The 22,349-nt window shown below is 40.0% G+C and overlaps 1 protein-coding gene across 1 annotated transcript in view; it reads left to right on the top strand.

Moving 5' to 3' along the window:
* Nucleotides 1-18,692, top strand: part of LOC124711391 (protein lethal(2)essential for life-like) — a 45,434-nt gene extending 26,742 nt beyond the window's left edge. The window contains exons 2-4 of the mRNA XM_047241441.1: nucleotides 17,157-17,375; nucleotides 17,533-17,754; nucleotides 18,570-18,692. Coding sequence (XP_047097397.1) covers nucleotides 17,157-17,375; nucleotides 17,533-17,754; nucleotides 18,570-18,674 — 546 coding nt within the window. The 3' untranslated portion in view covers nucleotides 18,675-18,692. The remainder of the gene's footprint in view (nucleotides 1-17,156; nucleotides 17,376-17,532; nucleotides 17,755-18,569) is intronic.
* The last annotated feature ends 3,657 nt before the right edge of the window (nucleotides 18,693-22,349 follow it).

Genomic DNA, 22,349 nt, shown 5'->3' with positions numbered 1-22,349 from the left:
TTTGGCATCAATTACTTATTTTACTTAATTGCAAGAAAATGACCTAATAAAGGTTTGAGACTATTATCACGAAACACAACATTAGTGTTACTACGAGTATTCGTTTCAGTGTTCAAAACAGAAATGCTTCTGAGAGACTAGTCCTAACGGTGCTTTAAAACAGTAAATGTCCTTTCACACGTTACTTGTGTAAATTCAACGGTCAGCAAAGTGTAAAATGCAACATAAAGATTGCAGTATGCAGTAATATGTAAATTATACTGAGACAACAGCTTGCAAGCACAAGGCGTACAATTTCTGCAGTTATATCCCATCGATAAATTAGCCATGACACTCTCTTCCTGGTTATTAATTGCGTAGACCAGTACGTCAAATTTTAAGAAAACGACAGCTAATTTGTTTCAGAAGAGACAATGTAGTTCTTTCCTCGTGCTGTAAGTCTCAGACACTCAGCGGCAGACTTACAGACACCAACTCATTTTTATTTAGCCTATGTGTATGATGAACTGCACTTACCTTTTACTCCTTTTAGATATATGTTGAAAGAGAAGTACAAAACATAGCTTGTGAAAACGTGTTGTATTACCCACAGAAAATAATAATAGACCTAAAAACATCAACAGAACCACTCAGTACAACTGACGCTTGACAAATGATCGGCAGTGACAAAAACAAAAAGGGAAACTGAGGGAGGTGTTGTATCAAGTCGCAGTATGATCACAGACCACCGCAAATACCTCGCCCCAGTGCTCGACAAAGACGAATCAAGGTCGTGTTCGTTTCCGTTTTGTACTCAGTAGCGGCTGCTTTAGTTCTGAGGTAGGCAGACGCAGTGTGTTCTCTTTCTTCAAAGTAAGTAAAGTCTAATAAAGTAACTATTCCGTACCGGTATGCTTTTGAAGACAATTAGGTGTTTAAATTTTACCACTTCTTCATCTTTTCACCGCTCTTGCTCAATTTTTGCGCTGTTTTATTTGAAATTAATTTTTTTCCTCCGTTTGCTGCCCCTAAAATTCTGTGCCCTACGCAGCTGCCTGATGTGTCCTGTCAATACTCTAATCAATACTGCTATGTTTATATGGAGCACAACTACCAAAAGATGGCAAGCTGAAGTAGGAGGCAGATTTTCGCTAATGAGTTAACGTATTAAGGACCACATCGAATTTCCTAGCCCTGTCAGAGATCAATTCTCTGACCAGCAATTGTTTTACACGATTGGGCTGTCCGTATTTGTCTGTAATTAAATATACCAAGCTAACTTCTTTCTCCATTTATTCTTCTCCTTCGCAGCACACACTATCCTTGGCTGCACAAAAAGTCACTCCAAGTTGATTAGCCGCCATTTTTAAAAGAAAGTAGGAACATTACAACGGTAGCGCGTTTTAATAACGGTAGTGCCTTTACAAGGGACCGAGTATCTTTTGTGGAACAGGAAATCCAGCAGCTACATCACAGCATTCCGTCCATGTGTTTACTGTTTACGTGACATGCAAGATGCTATATTGAGGAAATCGGTTTATGAAAACCGTGCCGGCCGGAGTGGCCATGCGGTTCTAGGCGCTACAGTCTGGAGCCGAGCGACCGCTACGGTCGCAGATACGAATCCCGCCTCGGGCATGGATGTGTGTGATGTCCTTAGGTTAGTTAGGTTTAATTAGTTCTAAGTTCTAGGCGACTGATGACCTACGAAGTTAAGTCGCATAGTGCTCAGAGCCATGAAAACCGTATTTGGGAGCTTCGTGTAAATGTAGTGCTTGCGATAGTGTTCAGAGATACGAACAGAACGCTAAGTGACACGAGATGGCCTGTAGGATAGGGATGATAATTACAGCTGAAACAACCGGTTTTCGGTTACATCGTTTTTTTTTTTTTTTTCACGCCAGTTTAACCTACCTGTTAAAACCGCTCAAAATAACCAGTTTCCGAAACAATAGATTTACGTTTGTTTTATTGTTATGAAAATTTTTGAGACTGTCAGTTTCAAGATCCATAGAATAAAAATATTAACTTAAATAGGCAATAAGAGAAAACTTAATCCGTCCACCGATGCCGGTTTTCTTGAAAAGTGATAAATGTTTGAATACTACAAAAAAAGCAGTATTATCCTACTGATTATAATTTTCTGAAACTATATTCAAAAGTCATGTTACAATTGGGGATCATACTACTATCTGGGCGTTAGGAATTGTCAGAGCTAAAGGGTGAAAACTGAGGTTGAAGAACTCTGTTTTTCGCATTCGTCCGTTTTCGAGGACTACAAGCAGATAAAGGCGTATTACGTAGACACAGGCAGCAGATCAGCAACCTTCTAATAACGCAATATTTCAAACCAAATTTTAAAAATAAAAATTACTCGTTTTTTGTTTTTAAAAAAAAGGTTTGTTTAAGAACGAAAAATTTTAGCACTGCTCCTATGAGTAACTGATATTTCGGTAAAATATACTTTTCATAACCAAGACCAAACAAATGTCAAAAACCAGTTATTCAGAACTAAAATAACGGTATCGGTTTTAACCGGTCGGTTATTCCAATCCCTACTCTAAAATTGTCGGTCACGTACCAGGAAGGACGAATGGGAAGTACAAAACCGGCAACGTTGGCTTGGCTGCTCTGGCGGAAGTCGATAGCCTGCAACAGGCTGGCACAGGTCGTCTTGCGCTCTGTTACCTAACCTGCTGCCCTTTCAAGGTTAGCTGACGCTGAGTCAGCAGCTACTCTGACAGCTCCCAAACACAACCAGCTGGTGCAACCCTATAACAAGGGAGCGCAACTCAAGTTCCTAAATAACTTCTGGCGAATGCAGCAATAGTTCCCTCAGCAAAGTTGAGTGCTTGCTCCTTCACAACTCCTCCGATGCTTTGTTCTATTGTTATAACGGTATAAATCTACGACTGAATAAAATACTGAAACTTCCCTGCAAGTTAAAACTGTATGGCGAACTGGGAATCGAACGTACGACATTTGTCTTTCACGAACAAGTGTTCTACCAAAACAAACTACATTGCCAAAAACCTATGACGTTGCAGTTCATGAAGATCTACGGTTCTTGTTTCACACACCTACCTACAGGGAGCGTGCGAATGCATTTGTAATTGCGAGCGCCTCTAGCAGCACGAAAGGAAAACTAATAAGATAAGAGACGGAGAGGTAAACCGCATTCGTGTGCATGTCTTTGGTATGGCGTCGTTTACCACAAGCCTAATTTATGTTGCTTCCAGAATGTTCGGTGGAACTCGTCCTATTAAATTAGCCTCACTTTCTTTCGTAATAGTTATAGAGAATACATGTGAAACTAGACGACATTGTTTACTGTGGCAGAAAAAAAACCGCAGGAGCCGCGAAACTAATTCTTGTCTTCATTTTAATTGGAAAGAGAAGAAGCATATTCTCTTTGCTTTAATACGCAGCTTGGGTGAACACAAGATGACAATGAAAGTAAAATATGAAACGCTTTCAATTTTACGCCAGCTGCACAGTGAGGTTTTTTGCATAATTTTATGAATATGTGACCTTCAAATGAGTCACGATTTATTAACTCAGCTTGAACACCGCAACCAGTCTTTCTTTACACAACTCTGTCATATACTATTTGTCTGCTCGTTGCAAATGCAAATTTGTTTAAACTTCCTTCTCACAGTTACCTTGTAAACTACAAAAAGAGTATGTTTATGCTTTAAATTACTGTACCGGTACTCTGTCTGGATACTTACTTGGAATGTTTCAGACACATGAAGAATTCCGTTGCTGTAGTTCCCCGCAGATTCTTCTTTCCCGCTATGTCTCCCTTACCTTCTCTTATATCTCGCTACAATATCACCTGTTGCAACTTCTAGCCAAGATAACTTTGGTGCCATGCGCAGTTTTCCCGGCGGGGTCAGGGATTTTCTCTGCCTCGTGATGAATGGGTGTTGTGTGATGTCCTTAGGTTAGTTAGGTTTAAGTAGTTCGAAGTTCTAGGGGACTGACGACCATAGATGTTAAGTCCCATAGTGCTCAGAGCCTTGTGCAGTTGTGGTACATATCCTGGGTTGTCAGATTGTCTTGGGGGCACACAATTGATGAAATGACGACTACAAATGCGAGAATGTTTCGCTGGAACCCGTTGCTAACCATCAGCTGTGTTCGTCTTCAGTGCCGTGATCCAAGCTTTCCGTCTACTTGCCCGTTGCTTTTCATTTGGAAAGGAGAAGAACTTCGTTTCAGGAGGAGAATTGCTACATGTGAAGTTACCACCATGCAATTACCCTTCCGAGTCGGAAGTTCTAAATTCAGTCATCTTCTTACAAGCATGCTGCTTTATGCGTAAGCATTTACACCTTCAAGACAGTTACAAGGCCATTTGTTAGAGTGTAGCACATGCTGTTCGTATGCTCCCTACACAGTATGCACCATGTCAATAAATATCACATCCGTACGTTACATTATACTCTGAACAGACAAAAGTCGTGAGATTCCTCCCAATATCGTGTCGGACCTCCTTTTGCCCGGTGTAATGCAGCAACGCTATGTGGCATGGACTCAAGTCGTTGCACGTCCTCTGCAGAAATATTGAGCGATGTTGCCTCTATAGCCGTCCATAACAGCGAAAAGTGTTGCCACTGCAGGATTCATGGCAGGAACTGACGTTTCAATCATGTGCCATAAATGTACTATGGGGTTGATGTCGAGCAATCTGGATGGCCAAACCCTTTGCTCTAAATGTCCAAAATGTTCTTTAAACCAATCGCAAACAATACTGGTCTGTTGACATGGTGCATTGCCAATCATAAAAATTCCATTGTCGTTTGGAAACTTTAAGTTTATGAATGTCAGCAAATGGTCTCCAAGTAGCCAAACATAAGCAAGACTCAGTCTATTCCATGTAAACACCTCCCACACCATTGTGGAGTCACCACCAGCTTGCACAGTGCCTTGTTGAGCACTTCGATCCGTGGTTTTGTGGGGTCTGCGCCACACTCGAACCCTGCCATCAGCTCCTACCAATTGAAAGTGGGTCTCATCCCAAACTACATGGTCACGATAACAGGAGAGGCGCTGGAACTGATGTCTTACTGTTAACCAAGGCACACGCGCGTCGGTGTCTGCCGCCATGGCCCATTAACGTCAAATATCACCGCACTGTCCTAACGGATACGTTGGCCGTACGTCCCACATTGATTACTGCGGTTATTTCAAGCAGTGTTGCTTGTCTGTTAGCACTGACAACTACGAAAACGCCGCTGCTCTCGGTCGTTAAGTGAAAACCGTCGGCCACTGCATTGTCCGGGATGGGAGGAAAAGCCTGCCATTTGGTATCCTTGGCACAGGCTACAATCACGTCGGAAGCCTTTTCACACGAATCACCTCGGCCCCTCCCGTCGGAGGTTCGAGTCCTCCCTCGGGCATGGGTGTATGTGTTGTTCTTAGAATAAATTAGTTTAAGTTAGTTTAAGCAGTGTGTGAAATTCACACACATTTGAACATTTGAATGAATCACCTGAGTAAAAATAACAGCTCCGCCAATGCACTGCCACTTTATATCTTGTTTACGCGATACTACAGCCATCTGTATATGTGCGATAGTCGCTAACCATCAGGCAGAGGGTGTCGCTTTTCTGCTTCCTGTTTTGAGAGTAACGGAGGAAAATCTGCAGTGAGTAATTTTGGCTCCTATTGTAATACCAAGCTATATAGAGCTTGACCTTTCGGTTAATAGTTCAGCTAACCTTAGTTTCCTGGGTGCTCTACCGAATTTCTTATAACTAAAACTCGTCTTGGGGAATTCGTCCTTTGATGGCCCCTTTCATTGCAGATAAAAAATGTTCCTACCCGCCCACTGCAAGTAACATGTACCTTGTATCTACAAACAATGAGATGACGGAGAATGTTCGGCCTGACATGCATTTCAGTCTATCGGATACCGCTAAAACTGAGGCTTTTTTGCGGATGATGCTGTAGTATATCGAGAGGTTGTAACAATGGAAAATTGTACTGAAATGCAGGAGGATCTGCAACGGATTGACGCATGGTGCAGGGAATGGCAATTGAATCTCAATGTAGACAAGTGAAATGTGCTGCGAATACATAGAAAGAAAGATCCTTTATCATTTATCTACAATACAGCAGGTCAGCAACTGGAAGCAGTTAATTCCATAAATTATCTGGGAGTAGGCATTTGGAATGATTTAAAATGGAATGACCATCTAAAATTAATCGTCGGTAAAGCAGATTCCAGACAGATTCATTGGAAGAATCCTAAGGAAATGCAGTCCGAAAACAAAGGAAGTAGGTTACACTATACTTGTTCGCCTACTGCTTGAATACTGCTCACCGGTGTGGGATCCGAACCAGATAGGCTTGATAGAAGAGATAGAGAAGATCCAACGGAGAGCAGCGCGCTTCGTTACAGGACCATTTAGTAATCGCGAAAGCGTCACAGAGATGATAGATAAACTCCAGTGGAAGACCTTGCAAGAGAGACGCTCAGTAGCAAGGTACGGGCTGTTGTTGAAGTTTCGCTGCATACCGACAATCTTTCTTTCCACGAACAATACGAGACTGGAAAAGAAGGGAGAACCGATAGAGGTACTCAAGGTACCCCCAGCCACACACCGTCAGGTGGCTTGCGGAGTATGGATGTAGATGTAGATATAGATGTAGAAAACACTATGATTTACGTTAGCTAGACGAACGTTCATTACGGATTTGTTTCACTCCTCCATACTTTTTTTTCTTTATTTGGTTAAAACCTCTCTTAGCTCTAGAGCACTTAAAGGGGAGGGGGGATATTACATTCCTATTACATTCCTACTAAACCATTGTAAATTTTACTACTCCAAATTTTATTCAGAGGAATTCATAATTTGTAGGTTATACACCAGTTAATTACAATTATTAGATCTCTAAAGGTGTGTTACAAGCGAAATGTCTCGTTTTATGACCTATAACGACAATTTTTCTTCTCTAAATATTTTTGGGAAAGAAGTCATGTGTTACGTATGCACAGGTTACAAATTACTATAATTATTTCAACTCCAAGGGTTAATTCCACACAAAATGACTAAAGAGTCTTCTGCTTTAGACATTATTCCAGTTGAAGCAAGACCTAGCTCGGTGTTCTGCATAATTTGCTCTCGAGTAGTGGTTACGAAATGTCGTCATTCTTCGTTTGGTCGAAGAACAAACTGAGCACACTTTTCTCCCTTGAGGTTGTTATAGGTTCTGCTGTCGCTCGGGTGTTCTTCAAGCAAATCAACCAGTATGTCAAAGATAAAACAAATATTCCGACTATTAGAAAACAGGCAGTCTATTACTAAACATTCGTAACATTCACGACAAGAGATCGGGTGTCGGCCAAACGGGGGAGTTTGGCAATGAATAATTCAGCCACTGTTAACACCAACGTTTCCCACGAAGATACTCAGGAGCACGTGTCGCTCTTGTGCCTATATTGGTGGGAACCGCAAAGTTATACCAGGTGCAATCGTAAATGAGTATTTAGTAATCTGGGGTTAAATAACAGCTCTCAACCTCAGAGGCATTTAAATACGCGCACAGTATTGTACTCTGTGTTAACATTTGAAGTTAGACAGTAGTCACCGAGGCGTCACGGTGACAAAATTCAGTTTTCCTTCCATGTTTGAGCAGAATCTTTTCCAGCGACACGGGGGTTAAGAGCTTCACGAGAAAGCAGCTGATTTCGCTGTCGCTGTAAGCAGTGTGAACTTGATCTGATACGATTTCGTTTACTTGCACGATCCGATACTGCACTTCTAATGAGCTTGACTGTACATTTCTTATTGCCTTGCCGAATCCGAAATTGAGTGTACATTTCCTGGGCAACAATCTTGAAATCATCGTGACTAATAAACGGCCGAAACCGTTGACACAGAAAAGTCAAAACACTATAACTGAGATATCAAAGAACGGCTCACAATCCGTACTCTACTTCCGCCGGTACCTCATCTCATAATTCTGTATTACACGATTTTAATTTAAAAAAAATGACTTTTTATTGTTTATACGACCACTACAGACACCCAGTTAAACGTATACCTCTGAAACGAACCTCTTCTATCGCGGATTGTAATTCGAAAAACTTTCGTTATCAATTGGTAGACGTTCCACTGGTACCACCGTACATTGGTAAGCGTGCATATGCTTGTAACACTAACGCACGTAGCAGAGCTCGATCTGTTGCTATTTTGAATTTGCCAGTAAATAGCCCACTCACGTGTAATGAGGTAGGCATAATAATAGTACCTCTTCCTCCGCTTAAAAGCGATTTCCTAGACTTCATGGTACCATTCCCTCCGGCACAAACTTTCCCGCTCGTGTGTTGGCACAGGAACGCGATGGGTCTTTACCGACACTGAATTAACATCGCAATTAGCCTAGGTGATTTCGGCCTTTCATTGATTCTCTGAAGCCAGAAAACGTCGCAATTTTTGAGCACGCAGTGTTGCATATGGTTACGTCTGAAAGCGCAATGCGAAATTTTCGGAGGATTCATTTGGATTCCAGAGCACTTTTCTCATAGCGATTAATGTACTTGATTAATAAGCATTTCTCACACACTATTTCTCGCTAGGCGTCGATCATTTCATTCCAGTATTCTTTGCTGGTAAGCAAACTGATAATGCCGGAAACATGAGCAACTGTGCATGTGGAACATAACAGCACCCTATTATGATAGGTAAAGAACAGTACAAATGTAGGTTTTTTCGATAATGGTTCACTGACGAAACCGTCCTGCTTTATCAAACAAGCAAAAGCTTCTGCTAATACGGAATTCCAACAAGTTTCCGTCTTGTCGTCTTCTGGCGAATTTTCGCATCAGTACGAAGATGCTACCCGATTATAAATCGAGAAGCTTCCATTCGCTAGATATACAGTCATATTCTGCAAACCACTAAGAAGTGCGTGGCATGGCAGATGGTACTTCCCAATGAGTCACCCACATGTTAAGTTTCCTTCGACTTTCATTCACGTACGGGGTACGGGATCTGTGACTGTTTATAAATTACTCTCTGAGCGTGCTGTTGGTAGCCCAATCTTTTCTTCGTGGTGCTCGAATCATTGTAAGTAGGCTTTTGCGAAATAGTCGACGATCTTCAAACGTCTGCCTGTTTGTATCCCACATAAGGAATGTTCCACTAAAGTCGCACATATGGTTTGCTACCAAAGTCTTTTGTGTATTGACCTCATTTTCCCGGCATCCTACCAATGTACCGAATTCTGCCCCTTGCCTTACCAAAGACGGATTTTGTGCAATTGTTTTCTTTCATGTCCCCACAAATCGTTGCACACTAGTCTTCGTGTAAGTTGACTGATTTCAGTTGTGACCATATGACTTTGTAGTCAAAGTGTACTAAGTTTTTGTGTTTTGTTAAGTCCTCAGTTTTTCTCAACATTTAAAACAAGCTGACAATATTTGCACTACTTATTGTTAGAAATCTTATCAAGATCTGACAGGATATCTGTGCAGCTTTTTCAGACAGTATTTTATTACAAGTAGCTGCTTCATGTGCAAGAAGTGTGAGGAGTGATACACAACATGAGCAGTAGATGACACCTCGTCCAATATGACATGCTGCGTCCTCAATTCAATCTATATAGTCAAAAAACATCGGTTCCTATGCCATTAGCGCGGAGAGCTGCACCAAACCCAGTCTTCAAAAATGGCTCTGAGCACTATGCGACTTAACTTCTGAGGTCATCAGTCGCCTAGTACTTAGAACTAATTGAACCTAACTAACCTAAGGACATCACGCACATCCATGCCCGAGGCAGGATTCGACCTTGGGACCGTAGCGGTCGCTCGGTTCCAGTCTGTAGCGCGTAGAACCGCTTGGCCACTCCGGCCGGCAAACCGTCTTCCGACGACCATAACAAAATGGTTCAAATGGCTCTGAGCACTATGGGACTTAACATATGTGGTCATCAGTCCCCTAGCACTTAGAGCTACTTAAACCTAACTAACCTAAGGACATCACACACATCCACGCCCGAGGCAGGATTCGAAGCTGCGACCGTAGCGTCACGCGGTTCCAGACCGACCATAACAGCAATACATGATAACACGCTGTATGATGATAAACGTTGGACTGATACTAAGTTGGAAGCTTTCCAGAATTAAATAAAACATTCACATGTTCGCCTTGTTCCAAGGTTTCCATGATGTCATCTGAGATAATCGACAATTGGTTAAGTAGGTCGCCCGTGCGTAATAAGATACATTTGATAATAGGTGCATTTTCCTTTAGATGAAAATGATTTCCAAGAGTTTACTGAACAAGAAGAACGTGAATGCGAACATTTTAGGTTAGAGTTTACCGTGACTGTTATTGAAACAACAAGTTTACTGTTCCCAGTCACTGTTTATTTATGTCCACGACGCATTTCAAAGGTTTAAACCTCATCATCAATTGGATTTACATTTGTTAGTAGGACGTGTGTGTGTGTGTGTGTGTGTGTGTGTGTGTGTGTGTGTGTGTGTGTGTGCGCTGTGTTATGATTTTTTGGAGGAACTTGTGACACTGTCTAGTGGGAATTCTCCCTCGTCATACTAACAAATGTAAATCCACCTGATTATGAAGTCCCATCATACTAATAAATGCAAATCCACCTGATGATGGAGGTTTAAACCTTTGAAACGCGTCGTGGAGATCAGTGTCTGGAAACAGTAAATTTGTTGTTTCTTTTAAAGAATTTAGTTTAGCATACGATGCACTACGGTTCTTGAGAGTGGACATTTCTCTGACATAAACTTTCTGACACCCATATTAACTGGCGTGAATCGGCATAACGTAGAGCAGAGCTAACTTCAGTGGTAGGTTATGTTTCCGAAGCCAGAAAACGACGCGTTTTTGAAGGCGCAATGTTGCGTTTGGTTACATCTGAACTGAAAACGCGAAATTTTAGGATGATCAAATCTGGATTTCAGGGCACACAACTATATTTATTTGGACTCGTCTTCTTGAGTACCAAGCATTTTTCATATTCAGGCTCTTTGTGTCGTACACGCCTCTCCAGTGCTTTTCATTGGCGAGGCGTACAGTGATAACAGAGCAGGATGAGGAACACTGCTTGTGGGACACACTGTATGCGAGCCCTTTCCCTTTCTGCCTGCCTCCTCCCCCGGCAGTCTTGCAGTGAATGTTCGCAGAGGGACGCTCTGGAAGTCTTGGCGGGAATCCCTCACAGAAATTTCTGGCAATGTCTCGACCGACGGCGACGTTCTCGCTCAAATAGCCCCTTCAATTTGAAGCAGCAGATTCCGTAACAAAACAGAACTGTGGCTACTTTACGACGGTTTGAGACTGCTTTGCATACAGCGATAGGAAAGGAAATATCTGAATTATGACTTTGGGTGTGAAAAATAGCATTATTAATATTGTTACTAATAGTAGCTATTTTTCCTGAGTTGCTATTTCAATTACAGTATGTTTACCCTGTAGATAACAACGAATGTTATCCGTCTTTTGCAGGTGAATGCTTGCGTTGGTTTTAACCAAACAGTTTCACCTACTTATATCAGGCGTCATCAGTGGTCCATGAAATTAAAGAAAATCATTTTATTTTAGATATTAAGTTATGAGAAATGTAGTGGCTCCTATGAGCGCATTTAAATTGTGTAACTAATTTCAGTTATGGGGTTGTAGTTCAGAATAGGAAACACAGAAGTACAGTAAGTGGTAAATCACAACCTATGCAGGATGTTTCAGGATGACGGTTTAAAAATTTGGGGACATGTCCCTTACACCAAAACAAGAAAGAAACGTCCATTAAACGTGCGCTCTAAAATGCATTTGCTCATCCTCGATGTTGTGAACCTCAGCTCTTCTATTGCAAATTCTTTGCTTTCCATATTTTGAGAGGAGGTTGTATGGGTCAAATCAAGAAAAAAACGTGGCTCTAAAATGAGTACTTCAACAACTATGAGCACTTGTTCATCTTCGCTACAGTGAAACTCATTTCTCAACGCAGTAGACCGAACTAGTGCTCATAACTCTTATGGTATGCATTTTACAAACCATATTTATCGGCATTTTTTCTTGTTTTGCTGCACACTACCTCCTCCCAATATATGGAAAGCAAAGAGCTTGTATTAGAAGAGATGTGGTCCACAGAATCCAGGATGAAAAAGTCCCCATAGTTCATAGGTATCCGTTTCAGAGCCCATCTTTACTGGACTTTTTTCTTGTTTTGGTGTAAGGAACCTGTCCCCAAATTTTGAAAACGTCATTCTGAAACATCCTATACATAGGAGAGAGCGACGTTGTATCATCCAACCCAACACCAAGATTTGCATTTTCCTTAGTTTCCCCAAATCAGCTGATGCAATGCGTGAGGCTGTTGTTGAAGGAGACCACGTTGCCTCTTTGTACTACCATCCTTTCCCAACTCAGCCAGTGTAGCATCTCTAGTAACCTAGATGGCGACGTTATCTTGAAACTCTCTAGGATCCTCCTTTTATAAGCAATGAGAACATATAAATAAGAACCTCATTTTTTCTACGAAAGCTTTATTTTTTGTGCTCAGTAAGTTGCAACTTAGCGCGTAGTAATCAGTGGGAGGCTAAGGTAACTGCTGAAGAGACATACAGAAACCCGCCTCCGACCAGTAAGAAGTGACAGTAGTTAATTGTTATGCACAGTACGATGTAAGACCACGCTAGACTTCGAATGGATTGCAAGTTAACGATTAGTGGTGAGAAATACGAGGAACAAGCAATCATTATCACTATGATTGAAAAGATAATTGTGTTGCTTACTGAAATAGCGTAACCATGTTGCTTGTTGTTATGACAGCATGTTGAAAACTGCTTCTAGCAGATGTATTAACAGTTAAGTTTTTGTAATTATGTGGTTGTCATGATCATTTTTGTGTTGTCATGAGATGTAGAGATGGGTTCTTCATGTATTTACATATACCTTTTGAAGATTCCGTATTTTTTATATATTTGCTGTGTTACTTCTATGCGGAAGGCAAGACATGACCTTATTTTCTCTTTTTTTCTCATGTCATTCGAATAACGGATACATTTTTCGATCAAAGATTGGTTCGATTATTTAAAGAAGATCACGCTCGTTAACTGCAAACTTGACAAGCATGAATAATCATGCACTCTGTGCAAGCACTGTAGTGTAATTTTGCGCAAGCATTCGAACTCCCGAAGCCGCTTGAGGCTTGATCGATTTTCGAAGCGCGCAGATGCTTGAAATTTTTACTGACAATATGCAGGCTTGTACAAACAAACGTGCGTTGTGACGCAGTCTTTGTAGTTGCACTATATCGTGTGATGTGAGCACAAGTCAGCTGCTACTGGAAAAGTTTACGCGAGTATTTGAAACTCAGCCTTGTTTCCAAATGAATAAAGCAAAGAGAGATGTTGCATGTGTTATACCTTCAACAAAATGCATAGCATTGGATCATGTCTTAAACATAAAGCGGACACATTATTAGTAAAAAAAATTGATTCTCCCAGTACCAACTACATGAGAGGATAAATGAGGTACAGAAGTCAACTCTCATGTTTTACATGTGTGTATAGTTTCAAGAGAATTAAATGGAAAACCAACTACAATAAGGCAAAGATCTATGTTGCATACGTTATATACTCAACAAAATGCATAGCGATGGATCATGTCTCAGCCAGACATGTCGTTATTAAAGACATTGCTGCTCCCGCAGTCAACTACACGAGGGAAAAAACGAAGGAATTAATCGAGTAGGAAGAGACGAGGTACAGCACATTAGTCAACACTCTCGTTTTACTGATGTGTGTAGATGAGGTGATGTTTAATAGCCCCTTCACCTCGTGAGATATCGGAATGCCACTGCCCGTCTTTCGTGTATTGTTTTAGCTTATCTTTTGATTCTATCCTGTTTTTCAATTAATGCTGTTGTGAGCGATATTTTTCTGTATTGATGCTGAAATAATTGTACTAGTGGATATATCTTCCACTCATAGAGTAACTTAATGTGAAAATAAGTTTTTCGTTTCACGAACCACATCACGTTGCTTCTTTTCCCGTATCACAAGGTGAAACCTATCAGGATGTGCAATTCTACGAATTAGAATAGCAAATTAATGATTGTTCGAGTGCGCTTGTTGAGCTTTACATGTGTGGCAGCCATAATATTGTATTCTCTATCAAACAGTTATTCTTATTTTCCGGAACGCTGTTCTACTAACTACTAGAAATAATCCACCTCAAAGTGTTAGGTGTAAATGCTAGACGCTCTCGTATTTAAGCCTACACACGTAGTGTGGGGTGCATGTAAACAAACCGGCGTCTGGCAACCGCTTGGCACGCCCCTCTTCGAACGACGTCACTCCCGCCGTTGCTATCCCCTCCCCTTGCTCCACACCGGCGTGCTTGCCGGAACGCACGCCGCGTCACCCGAAGGCTCTAGATGGGTGCACTGCTGCCAACGTCACCAGCGCCGAGTCACTAAACGCGCTATTTTCAAAGCCGGGATTTCGCCCAGCAGCTTCTAATACTGGATCTGTTGAATGGTGTCCAGCTGCCTGAAACATGTACACCCTTGCAAACGGACTGTGCCAATATCCAGCGCAAGAAAAGTAATAATTGTATAGTTAAATCGGCTCTGTTCTCATAGGCAGATGGTTCAAAATAAATACTACGTCCTGAAAGCTGAACTGATGCTTAAGGAAACAAAACAAAATCAGCTTCTTTTCTTATCTTAGAGCCTCATATATCGTCTTTGTGCATAGACGTATTCTGTGCGTAACGTGTTGTATACCTATCCCACCCACCCATTGCAGTTTTGAGCGCTGAAATTAGTTAGCGTGCTGCTTGAAAATAATTTCAAATGCCCTTTTGCTTTGCTGAAGATTGTCCGTTTTCTTTATAGCAGTTTGTTGTCTACAGTGTTAAAGAAGTGAGGAAGATTTAAAGTTTAAAGACATTAGAGAGAGGACATAGGCTTGAAAGGCGAAAGGAAATCAACTGTGTGTTTATCAAGCAGCTAAACTGGAATTTGCGTTACCGGTTCAGAGAAATCACGGAAAATCTAATCTAGATGGCTGGAAGCGGATTTGAATCGCTGTCTTTCGAATTCGAGTCCAGTGTATTAACAATACGCCACTACAATCACTTCTGTAGCATTATTCTAATTTAAGAAATTCACCAAACTTTCTCTATTATACTGTTTTCACATGCGGGTGTCTACAATTCATTTGATGAACAAACATCCTGTATAACCACGTTTGTATACCAACCAAAATAAAGACCTGTTGCTTAAACATAAATGTTAGTTCGTTAGCTCTGACTTCTGTCGGTTGGCAAGGTGGAAGTCTTTGGCTCCTGAAAAATTCACGAAAGTCAAAATCGGCAAACAAAATGGTTTGGCATTGCCAGCAGTACGTTTACACCATTTTCACCTGAAATATGAATGAGATTTTAGTCGGTTCCGACATTTAATCGCATGCATAGTGTAATTCCTACATTTTCGAAGATAAAAAATGGCATGTATTTGCTCAAAAAAATTCTATGTTTACTGCCAAGATATATACAAGGCTAGAAATGCCACGTTAGTAGAGAACCGCAAGATAGTTCTGTAATGTAAACTTTCTCGCTGTACACGTTGTTATAAGGGCATTCAGTAGATAATTATCGCATGGCAGTAATACGAACTTTGCGTGGCAGTTGTATAGTATTTAGCATCTAGTTTGCTCCACAAAATAACTCTACCTTAATCATATGCGCAATCGAAATTTCAGCAAACCCACGTACTAAAGGATAATTTACTGACTCTTTTTATTAACTTGCTCTATATTTGACCTACAAATTAAGCGTGAACAAGCAATATGACGTGCATGAAATATATTACCATGACTTTCATAATCTGAGTCTAAACTATTGATACCGTAACATTATTTAAGTAGGAAAAAGTACTGAAGTCAATTTACGTATTAAAACTGTCTCCGTCATCTAAAGTACTTAACGAACAAATTACGCCTAGGCACACTCATCTCATAGTAAATGCAGTCTAACATGGGTAATTTTATTTCCTTTTTGTGATTATATGCTACATGAGAGGAAACGCAGATGCCAGCCAAAAACTCGAATAACTGTGTCACTTATTTACGTAAAAACTGTTTTATAATCTACAAACAACGTATATCAAAACAAAATTGCATCATTCTAGAGTCCACTGAAGATACCTTAAAGTAAAAGGCGAAACGTGTCTGGAACATACAAAATATATTGCAGCAAGAAAAAGGCCTTTTTTATTTACGAAACCAATATTTATGAAGTTCTTTAGTATCGGAACAGCAAACAACTGATAACTGCCAGAAAACAAATGTACAAAACTCGATCGCTGTGGTTTTAAATTACGAAAGCGACCCATTTTTCAGCCACACAAATTCATACATAAATGGTACATGCAGCGTTTTTTCATTAAAAAATCGTAGTTTCATAAGAAACTTAACCGAAATTCAGGCGTCGTAATAGACCTGTGTGATTCAAACTCGTATGTAGATCGGCGTGTTCAGACGATGTTATCACTTAAAGAGCGTCTGCTTGTGACTCGAAATATCCGGAAGGCGCGCGCCAGTTTCAGACACCGCTACCGCTCGTTCCAAACGTGTAAGTTACTTTCATTCGCAGGATGTTGGTAGCACTGGCATGAGCATGTATATAAACCGTAGCGCGGGCTCGCGAAGCTCAGTTTACCGCAGACACAGAGTGTGTTTGAAGAGTGTGAATATTATCGAAGATACCGCAGCGTTTTCTCGCGTGAAAGGTAAGTGCACAAGTGAAATGTGGTTGTTGCGAAGGTGTTCTGTCTTGTTTATTCGCTGAGTTTTAATGAAATAATGTTGGTGATCTGATTTAGAGATCAGGCATATTTATCGTGAGGGTGTGTGCACTATATGGCAACAGAAAGTTCCGCCACCAGAAATTTTGTGAGGTGCGGTTACGTAACATAGTTTTTTCTTTTGCGACTATTTTTGTTTACCAATGGTCCTGTAGTATAAGTAAACTGTTCAGTTGTGATTCGTTAGTCTGCATGTAGTACGTAGCTACAGAAGTGAGTTTAGTTTACTCATTTGGGTGTTTCGTTGTATCTCTTGTTAGTACAGTGGGAATTATTGTGTTAGTATATTACAAGTGACTTATATCCCTCCGTTATCGTTGCAGATGGCTTTGACACCGATGATCCGTCACTTGTTGGACGATGTTGACCGTCAGATGTCATTATTTGACCAAAATTTCGGCTTGGGGCTGACACACGACGACTTGCTTTTCCCTCGTCTGTCTGTCGTTCCTGCTCTGTCTGGTTACTACAGACCATGGCGTCATCTGGCAGCTCGTAACTCCGGCGTGTCTACCATCCAGAACAACAAAGATGGGTTCAAGGTAAGTTAATGTCACGTTTTAACATAACACTGTTTTGAGCTGCTATATTCGCAGTGTCCAAGAAAGAAAAATAAATATTGCTAGTTCTGCGCTTAATGGGTAGAGCAATACAGAAAAGTTACCGCTGGCGGACCTTACGAGACTGTTCTCGTTGCAGGTTAATCTAGACGTCCAGCAGTTCAAACCGGAGGAACTGACGGTAAAGGTAGTGGGCGACAGCGTGGTGGTAGAAGCAAAACACGAAGAGCGTCAAGATGAGCATGGTTACATATCGCGCCACATGCAGCGTCGTTACTTGCTGCCGAAGGACGTAGTCGCCGATCAGGTGCAGACGCAACTGTCTTCAGACGGTGTCCTCACAATCACGGCACCAAAGAAGGTATGTATCAGAAGATGACGTTGATCAACTAACAGTAAATTATAGTTCATATTTGCTTGCAGAACTGTATGTAGAAGTTTCTGTAGCACGTAAGTGGAGTGATAACGATAATTTGGCGTGTGAACCAGTGAGTAGTCTTCTGCTCCAGAAGTCTCATACAGAGAATTTGATGACCTTGTAGTGGAAGTGCTTGTAGAGGAAACATTTGTAAGAGCCTCTAGGTAGCAATTGGTAGTAATCTGCAAGTGAGAGGTATGATACTGTTTACAAGGCAAACAAGATCATCAGGCAAACAGATGAACATTGATGCAATGTTGTAGATCTGGGACGGATCCATATTGATTGCAACAGATTTCAGGGTAGTTCGAAGAGTAGCAGCAAAATATCTGTTAATTTTGAGTGGTGTGGTGGTGTCACTGGCACAAAAACACTGAGATGGGGCATCTGCAAACTGTAGGAAAAAATGTAGGTCAAATATGCTTAGGGCTTACAATAAATTACTGAGCATATATTTTGTTTATGGGTTAGTGGTGACTTGAACTGGAGTAAGAGAGTGGGAAGTGATAAGTAAACTTAATGTTAAGTCCAAAGTATTCATGGTGCAAATTCTTTAATTATAAAGTGGTAAATGAATAGGATTATATGTGAATATTATGGAAACAGTGCATTGTGCCAAATATTCACACAGCCATGAAAGCTTCATATTAACAAAGAGAAATTATATGGCAGAGAAAAAAAAAACTCATTTTTACTCCAGAGACCCATAAACTAGTGTTAAATCTGGACACTAATTTGATTTTTATTCTTGTTTTCAGGCTCTCCCTCCAGCAGAAGGCGGTGAGCGTGTGGTACAAGTTGTGCAGACCGGTGCTCCAGCAGTTACCAACCAGCAGCAGGGAGGAGAGAAGATGGAGCAGTGAATAATCCATTGCTGGTGTTAAAACTTATGGATTATTTGTTTTGTATTGTAATTGTTCTTTCAAGAAATTTAACACTTCATTTTTCTGCTTCTCGTGATGAATGTGTTATGTATGTGAAAGACTGCATTATGATTTTTGAATAGCTTTAATTTTCTGTAAGTGTAAAGCAAATTTTCATGCACAACTGTTAGAAGAATGCATTTTGTGTACTGTTTGTAGTTATGCATAATTGTCACAATTGTAAGACTGATAGTATTTGTATTGATGTTCAATAAACATTTTCTATGTTAAGTTTAAAATCTTTTATTTTAAACCACCTCTCATTCTAGTAATTGTGACTTTGCTGTGATTACAAGGATCTTGGCTATTGCACAGGATTAGATGGAAACCTATTTAAAACTGAACAATTTAACTGAAATGGAAATGTTTATTAAAATGAAAGATTAATCTCCCATTAAAAGGGGTGTAATATATTAGTAATTATGATGGGTGCTGAGAGAATGATCACTTTAGCCACTGGTATGACATTTCACATTAAATTTGAATTTCTACAAAAACTGTCTGTGGTGTTCACACATTTACAGATTAGTGAAAACAAGTTAATGGTAACATTTCTCTACTCATCTAGGAAAGAAAATTACCCAGTAACTGAATAATTATTGTAACAGTGTCCTACACACCTAACAACTATGTTTTGTTTGGGCTTAAAGGAGTATCAATTTCAAAATTACACTTTCTACTGGAGGCACAGCAGTCACTTGGCCTGTATTTTGAGGCTTGAATTGTTTAGTATAATAATGGTTTTATACCCTGTAAACTGTCAACATTTGTATTTTTCATTGTGTGGTAATAATTAGTCCTTATCAGACTCTGTAGATAGTTGCAGTTGCAAGCCCACACAAATGCAAAAGTTCACTTAACAGTTGGCTTGGCCAAGTATAATATACCATCTTGACATTAAAGTTGGCAATAATATTAGTCAGTTTTCCCTGCTTTTTTGTGGTTTTCACTTGTAGTGATGGCTAAAGTATATGAAAGACAGCGACAAATCACTGTTATTTGAATTCTCTTGCTCCAGTAATTGGACAACCCCCCCAATCCCAATCCCTGTGTGCAAAATACAGCATTTAGGTTGTTTTTTTATGCTTTCATTTTCACTAATGGTGTTCACAGGTATTAAATCTTTATTTCTGTTTTAGTAAGTGGATATATTTTCCTTTCTCATTGTTCCTAAATTCATAGATTTACACTCATTTTCCTTTCAAGACTAAAGAATGGAATTTTTTTTTTCATAGTTATTGCATATGCAGTTCAGCTGCCAGGAATGTTGCACTCAAGATGAAAACAATATGTGAATGTTTGGCTAAAGAACTGTACGAATTCTACTGTTATAACAGTGGTGCTGATTCCCTGTATTCTACAGGTAGTTTCTCTCTCTAATGAGATCTATTGTGCAACATGTGTAAATTAAAAAATATCAGTATAGATTTATGAGAAATGTGTGTCAAATATTCACTGTAAAATTATTTGCAGTAACGTTTTATATGCTCTCTGCCTGAGGTAACTGTGCTAGTCCCATACAATTTTTCTCTGCGGGTGCTGATGGCCTCATGGTGTAGTGCCCTAAAACATAATAATAATAATAATAATAATAATAATTATTATTATTATTATTATTGTTGTTGTTGTTATTGTTATTATTTCCCCAAGTCAATATTAACTTGGAGGGTTCACAGAAATATGAGGCACCTGTCAACATAATGCTGACTGAAACTTTGTACAACCACAAAGCTTTACCAGGTGATGGCACTCTGTCTCATGAAGGAGAACCTTATGGATATGGAATCAATCAAGGAATACATTAACAAAGAGAAGCAGATGTTAGTAATGGAGTCAGTAATTAACTATTGTTAAACTGTGATGTAGATTTTCTATTCGCACTGTGCAGGCTCAATGTACTAAGCAGCTGCTATTAATCTGCTACTAGTTACCTATTTTTTTGTAAGATTATGTGGGTATTTATCAAGGGAAGCAGTTACATGACTATTCAGTCCTTGATTCTATATGAGTAAATAATTTGAAGAAAGAAGAGAGAATCAGAAATGGTAGTGATTTATTTTCGAATTTGTAAGGATTGACAATTTTGCCCTTGACAGCTGCTTAGCTATGAATCGTAGACAAGGAGTCAGTCTAATTGGAAATTAGTATTCTGATGTGCATTGTGTCTGTGGAAATCACAGTTCATTTAAAATTAATATACTTTTTGTTAATAACAGATGACAAGAAGGAATCAATGTACTAGCCTTCTTCTGGGTCTGCTGATGTGCTTTAGCTGTGTGGAGTTGCTTATATTTTGTCATTGCTGCTCAATGAGTATGACATTTTGTCATAATTTTAAAACATTGTCATTAGGACTGGTCACTTGATGTGGACGGAGTGGGAACTTCATTATAATAGGTTACTATACGCCTTACTGAACATAATAGTTTTATGGCTCACATTTGCTGAATAAATATTTACTTCACCTGTGGTGCCACGAGAGTTAATTCAATAAGGCTTGCCTGTAGTGAGGATGAGTGTAGGGTGGGCTGCATCCTGGGCTGTGGGTGACCTGCCTTTCTTTTTTAATCTTCCCTAACATATCTTTCTCTCCTCCCTAATGAAGGACTATTTGTTCAGAAAGCTAGACAGTGTGTCACTTTTACTGTTATATGTACGTATCAGCAGTACTACGCATTTTGGCTACTGAAGGTGAGTAATGACCAGCAATTTCTTCTCATAATTTTTAGTTTTGTCAATTGAATTTTCCTTTGATACAAAGAATACACATTTGCAAAACCTATATACAATCTGTTTATGATATAAATAATACAAGACTATCAGAGGCACTATCAGGTATAGGAATACAATGTAGCGGATGGTTTAGAAATAGCCTGAAAAGCTTGTAAAGGTGTTGCAGGGTAGGCTGCACTGAGAAATACTACTACTAAAATGTTACTAAAAAAATTTGATATATTAACCTGTTTCTAAGTGAATTAGCAATGAAGTTAGCCAGTCAGGCTATTGTGCACACAAATTCAAGCAGTTGCCAGAGATGGTGACGTTTTCTTTGTTTGGTTTCCTAAAACCGAAAAAGAGAGAAATACAATAACTGGATGTAGTAAGGATTGAGCCCAAGCCAAGGCCGAGCTGTCTCTTGCATTATCATCATTGTTTTTTTCTGAACAATTATTTCTCAGAACAACCAATCCTGCAACACCGTTACAAGTCTTTCAGACTGTTCATGACCACCCTATATGAAGGGCAACAAAAAGTTTCTGTATGAGGGCACTGCTGTGGTGTATATGGAACATAGAGTGTCTCCAATATGGGTATATAAGCACTGACATATGGGCAAGGATTCGTATGGCATTCACGTCTTTCCAGCATGTGTGCAATAAATGCAAACTATGGTGACTTTATTACCAAATGATCTGTTGCGAACCAACTGCAACAATGGTGCCGCTCTTGGCAGTGCACATCCCCATGACTCAAATGTCATAACACAGGAGTTATAGCAACTTAAGTGGGAGACACTCAAGCACCCACCCTATGGTAGTAATCTCTCCTCGTGGGGTTATCAGACCTTCGGTCCTTTGAAAAAGGCCTTAAAGTGTTGATAATTCCTGTTGAACG

This window comes from Schistocerca piceifrons, chromosome 8 (genome assembly GCF_021461385.2).
Source record: "Schistocerca piceifrons isolate TAMUIC-IGC-003096 chromosome 8, iqSchPice1.1, whole genome shotgun sequence".
Lineage (NCBI taxonomy): Eukaryota > Metazoa > Arthropoda > Insecta > Orthoptera > Acrididae > Schistocerca > Schistocerca piceifrons.
The sequence above is the reverse complement of the archived record's forward strand: the minus strand, read 5'-3'. Positions and strand labels throughout refer to the sequence as shown.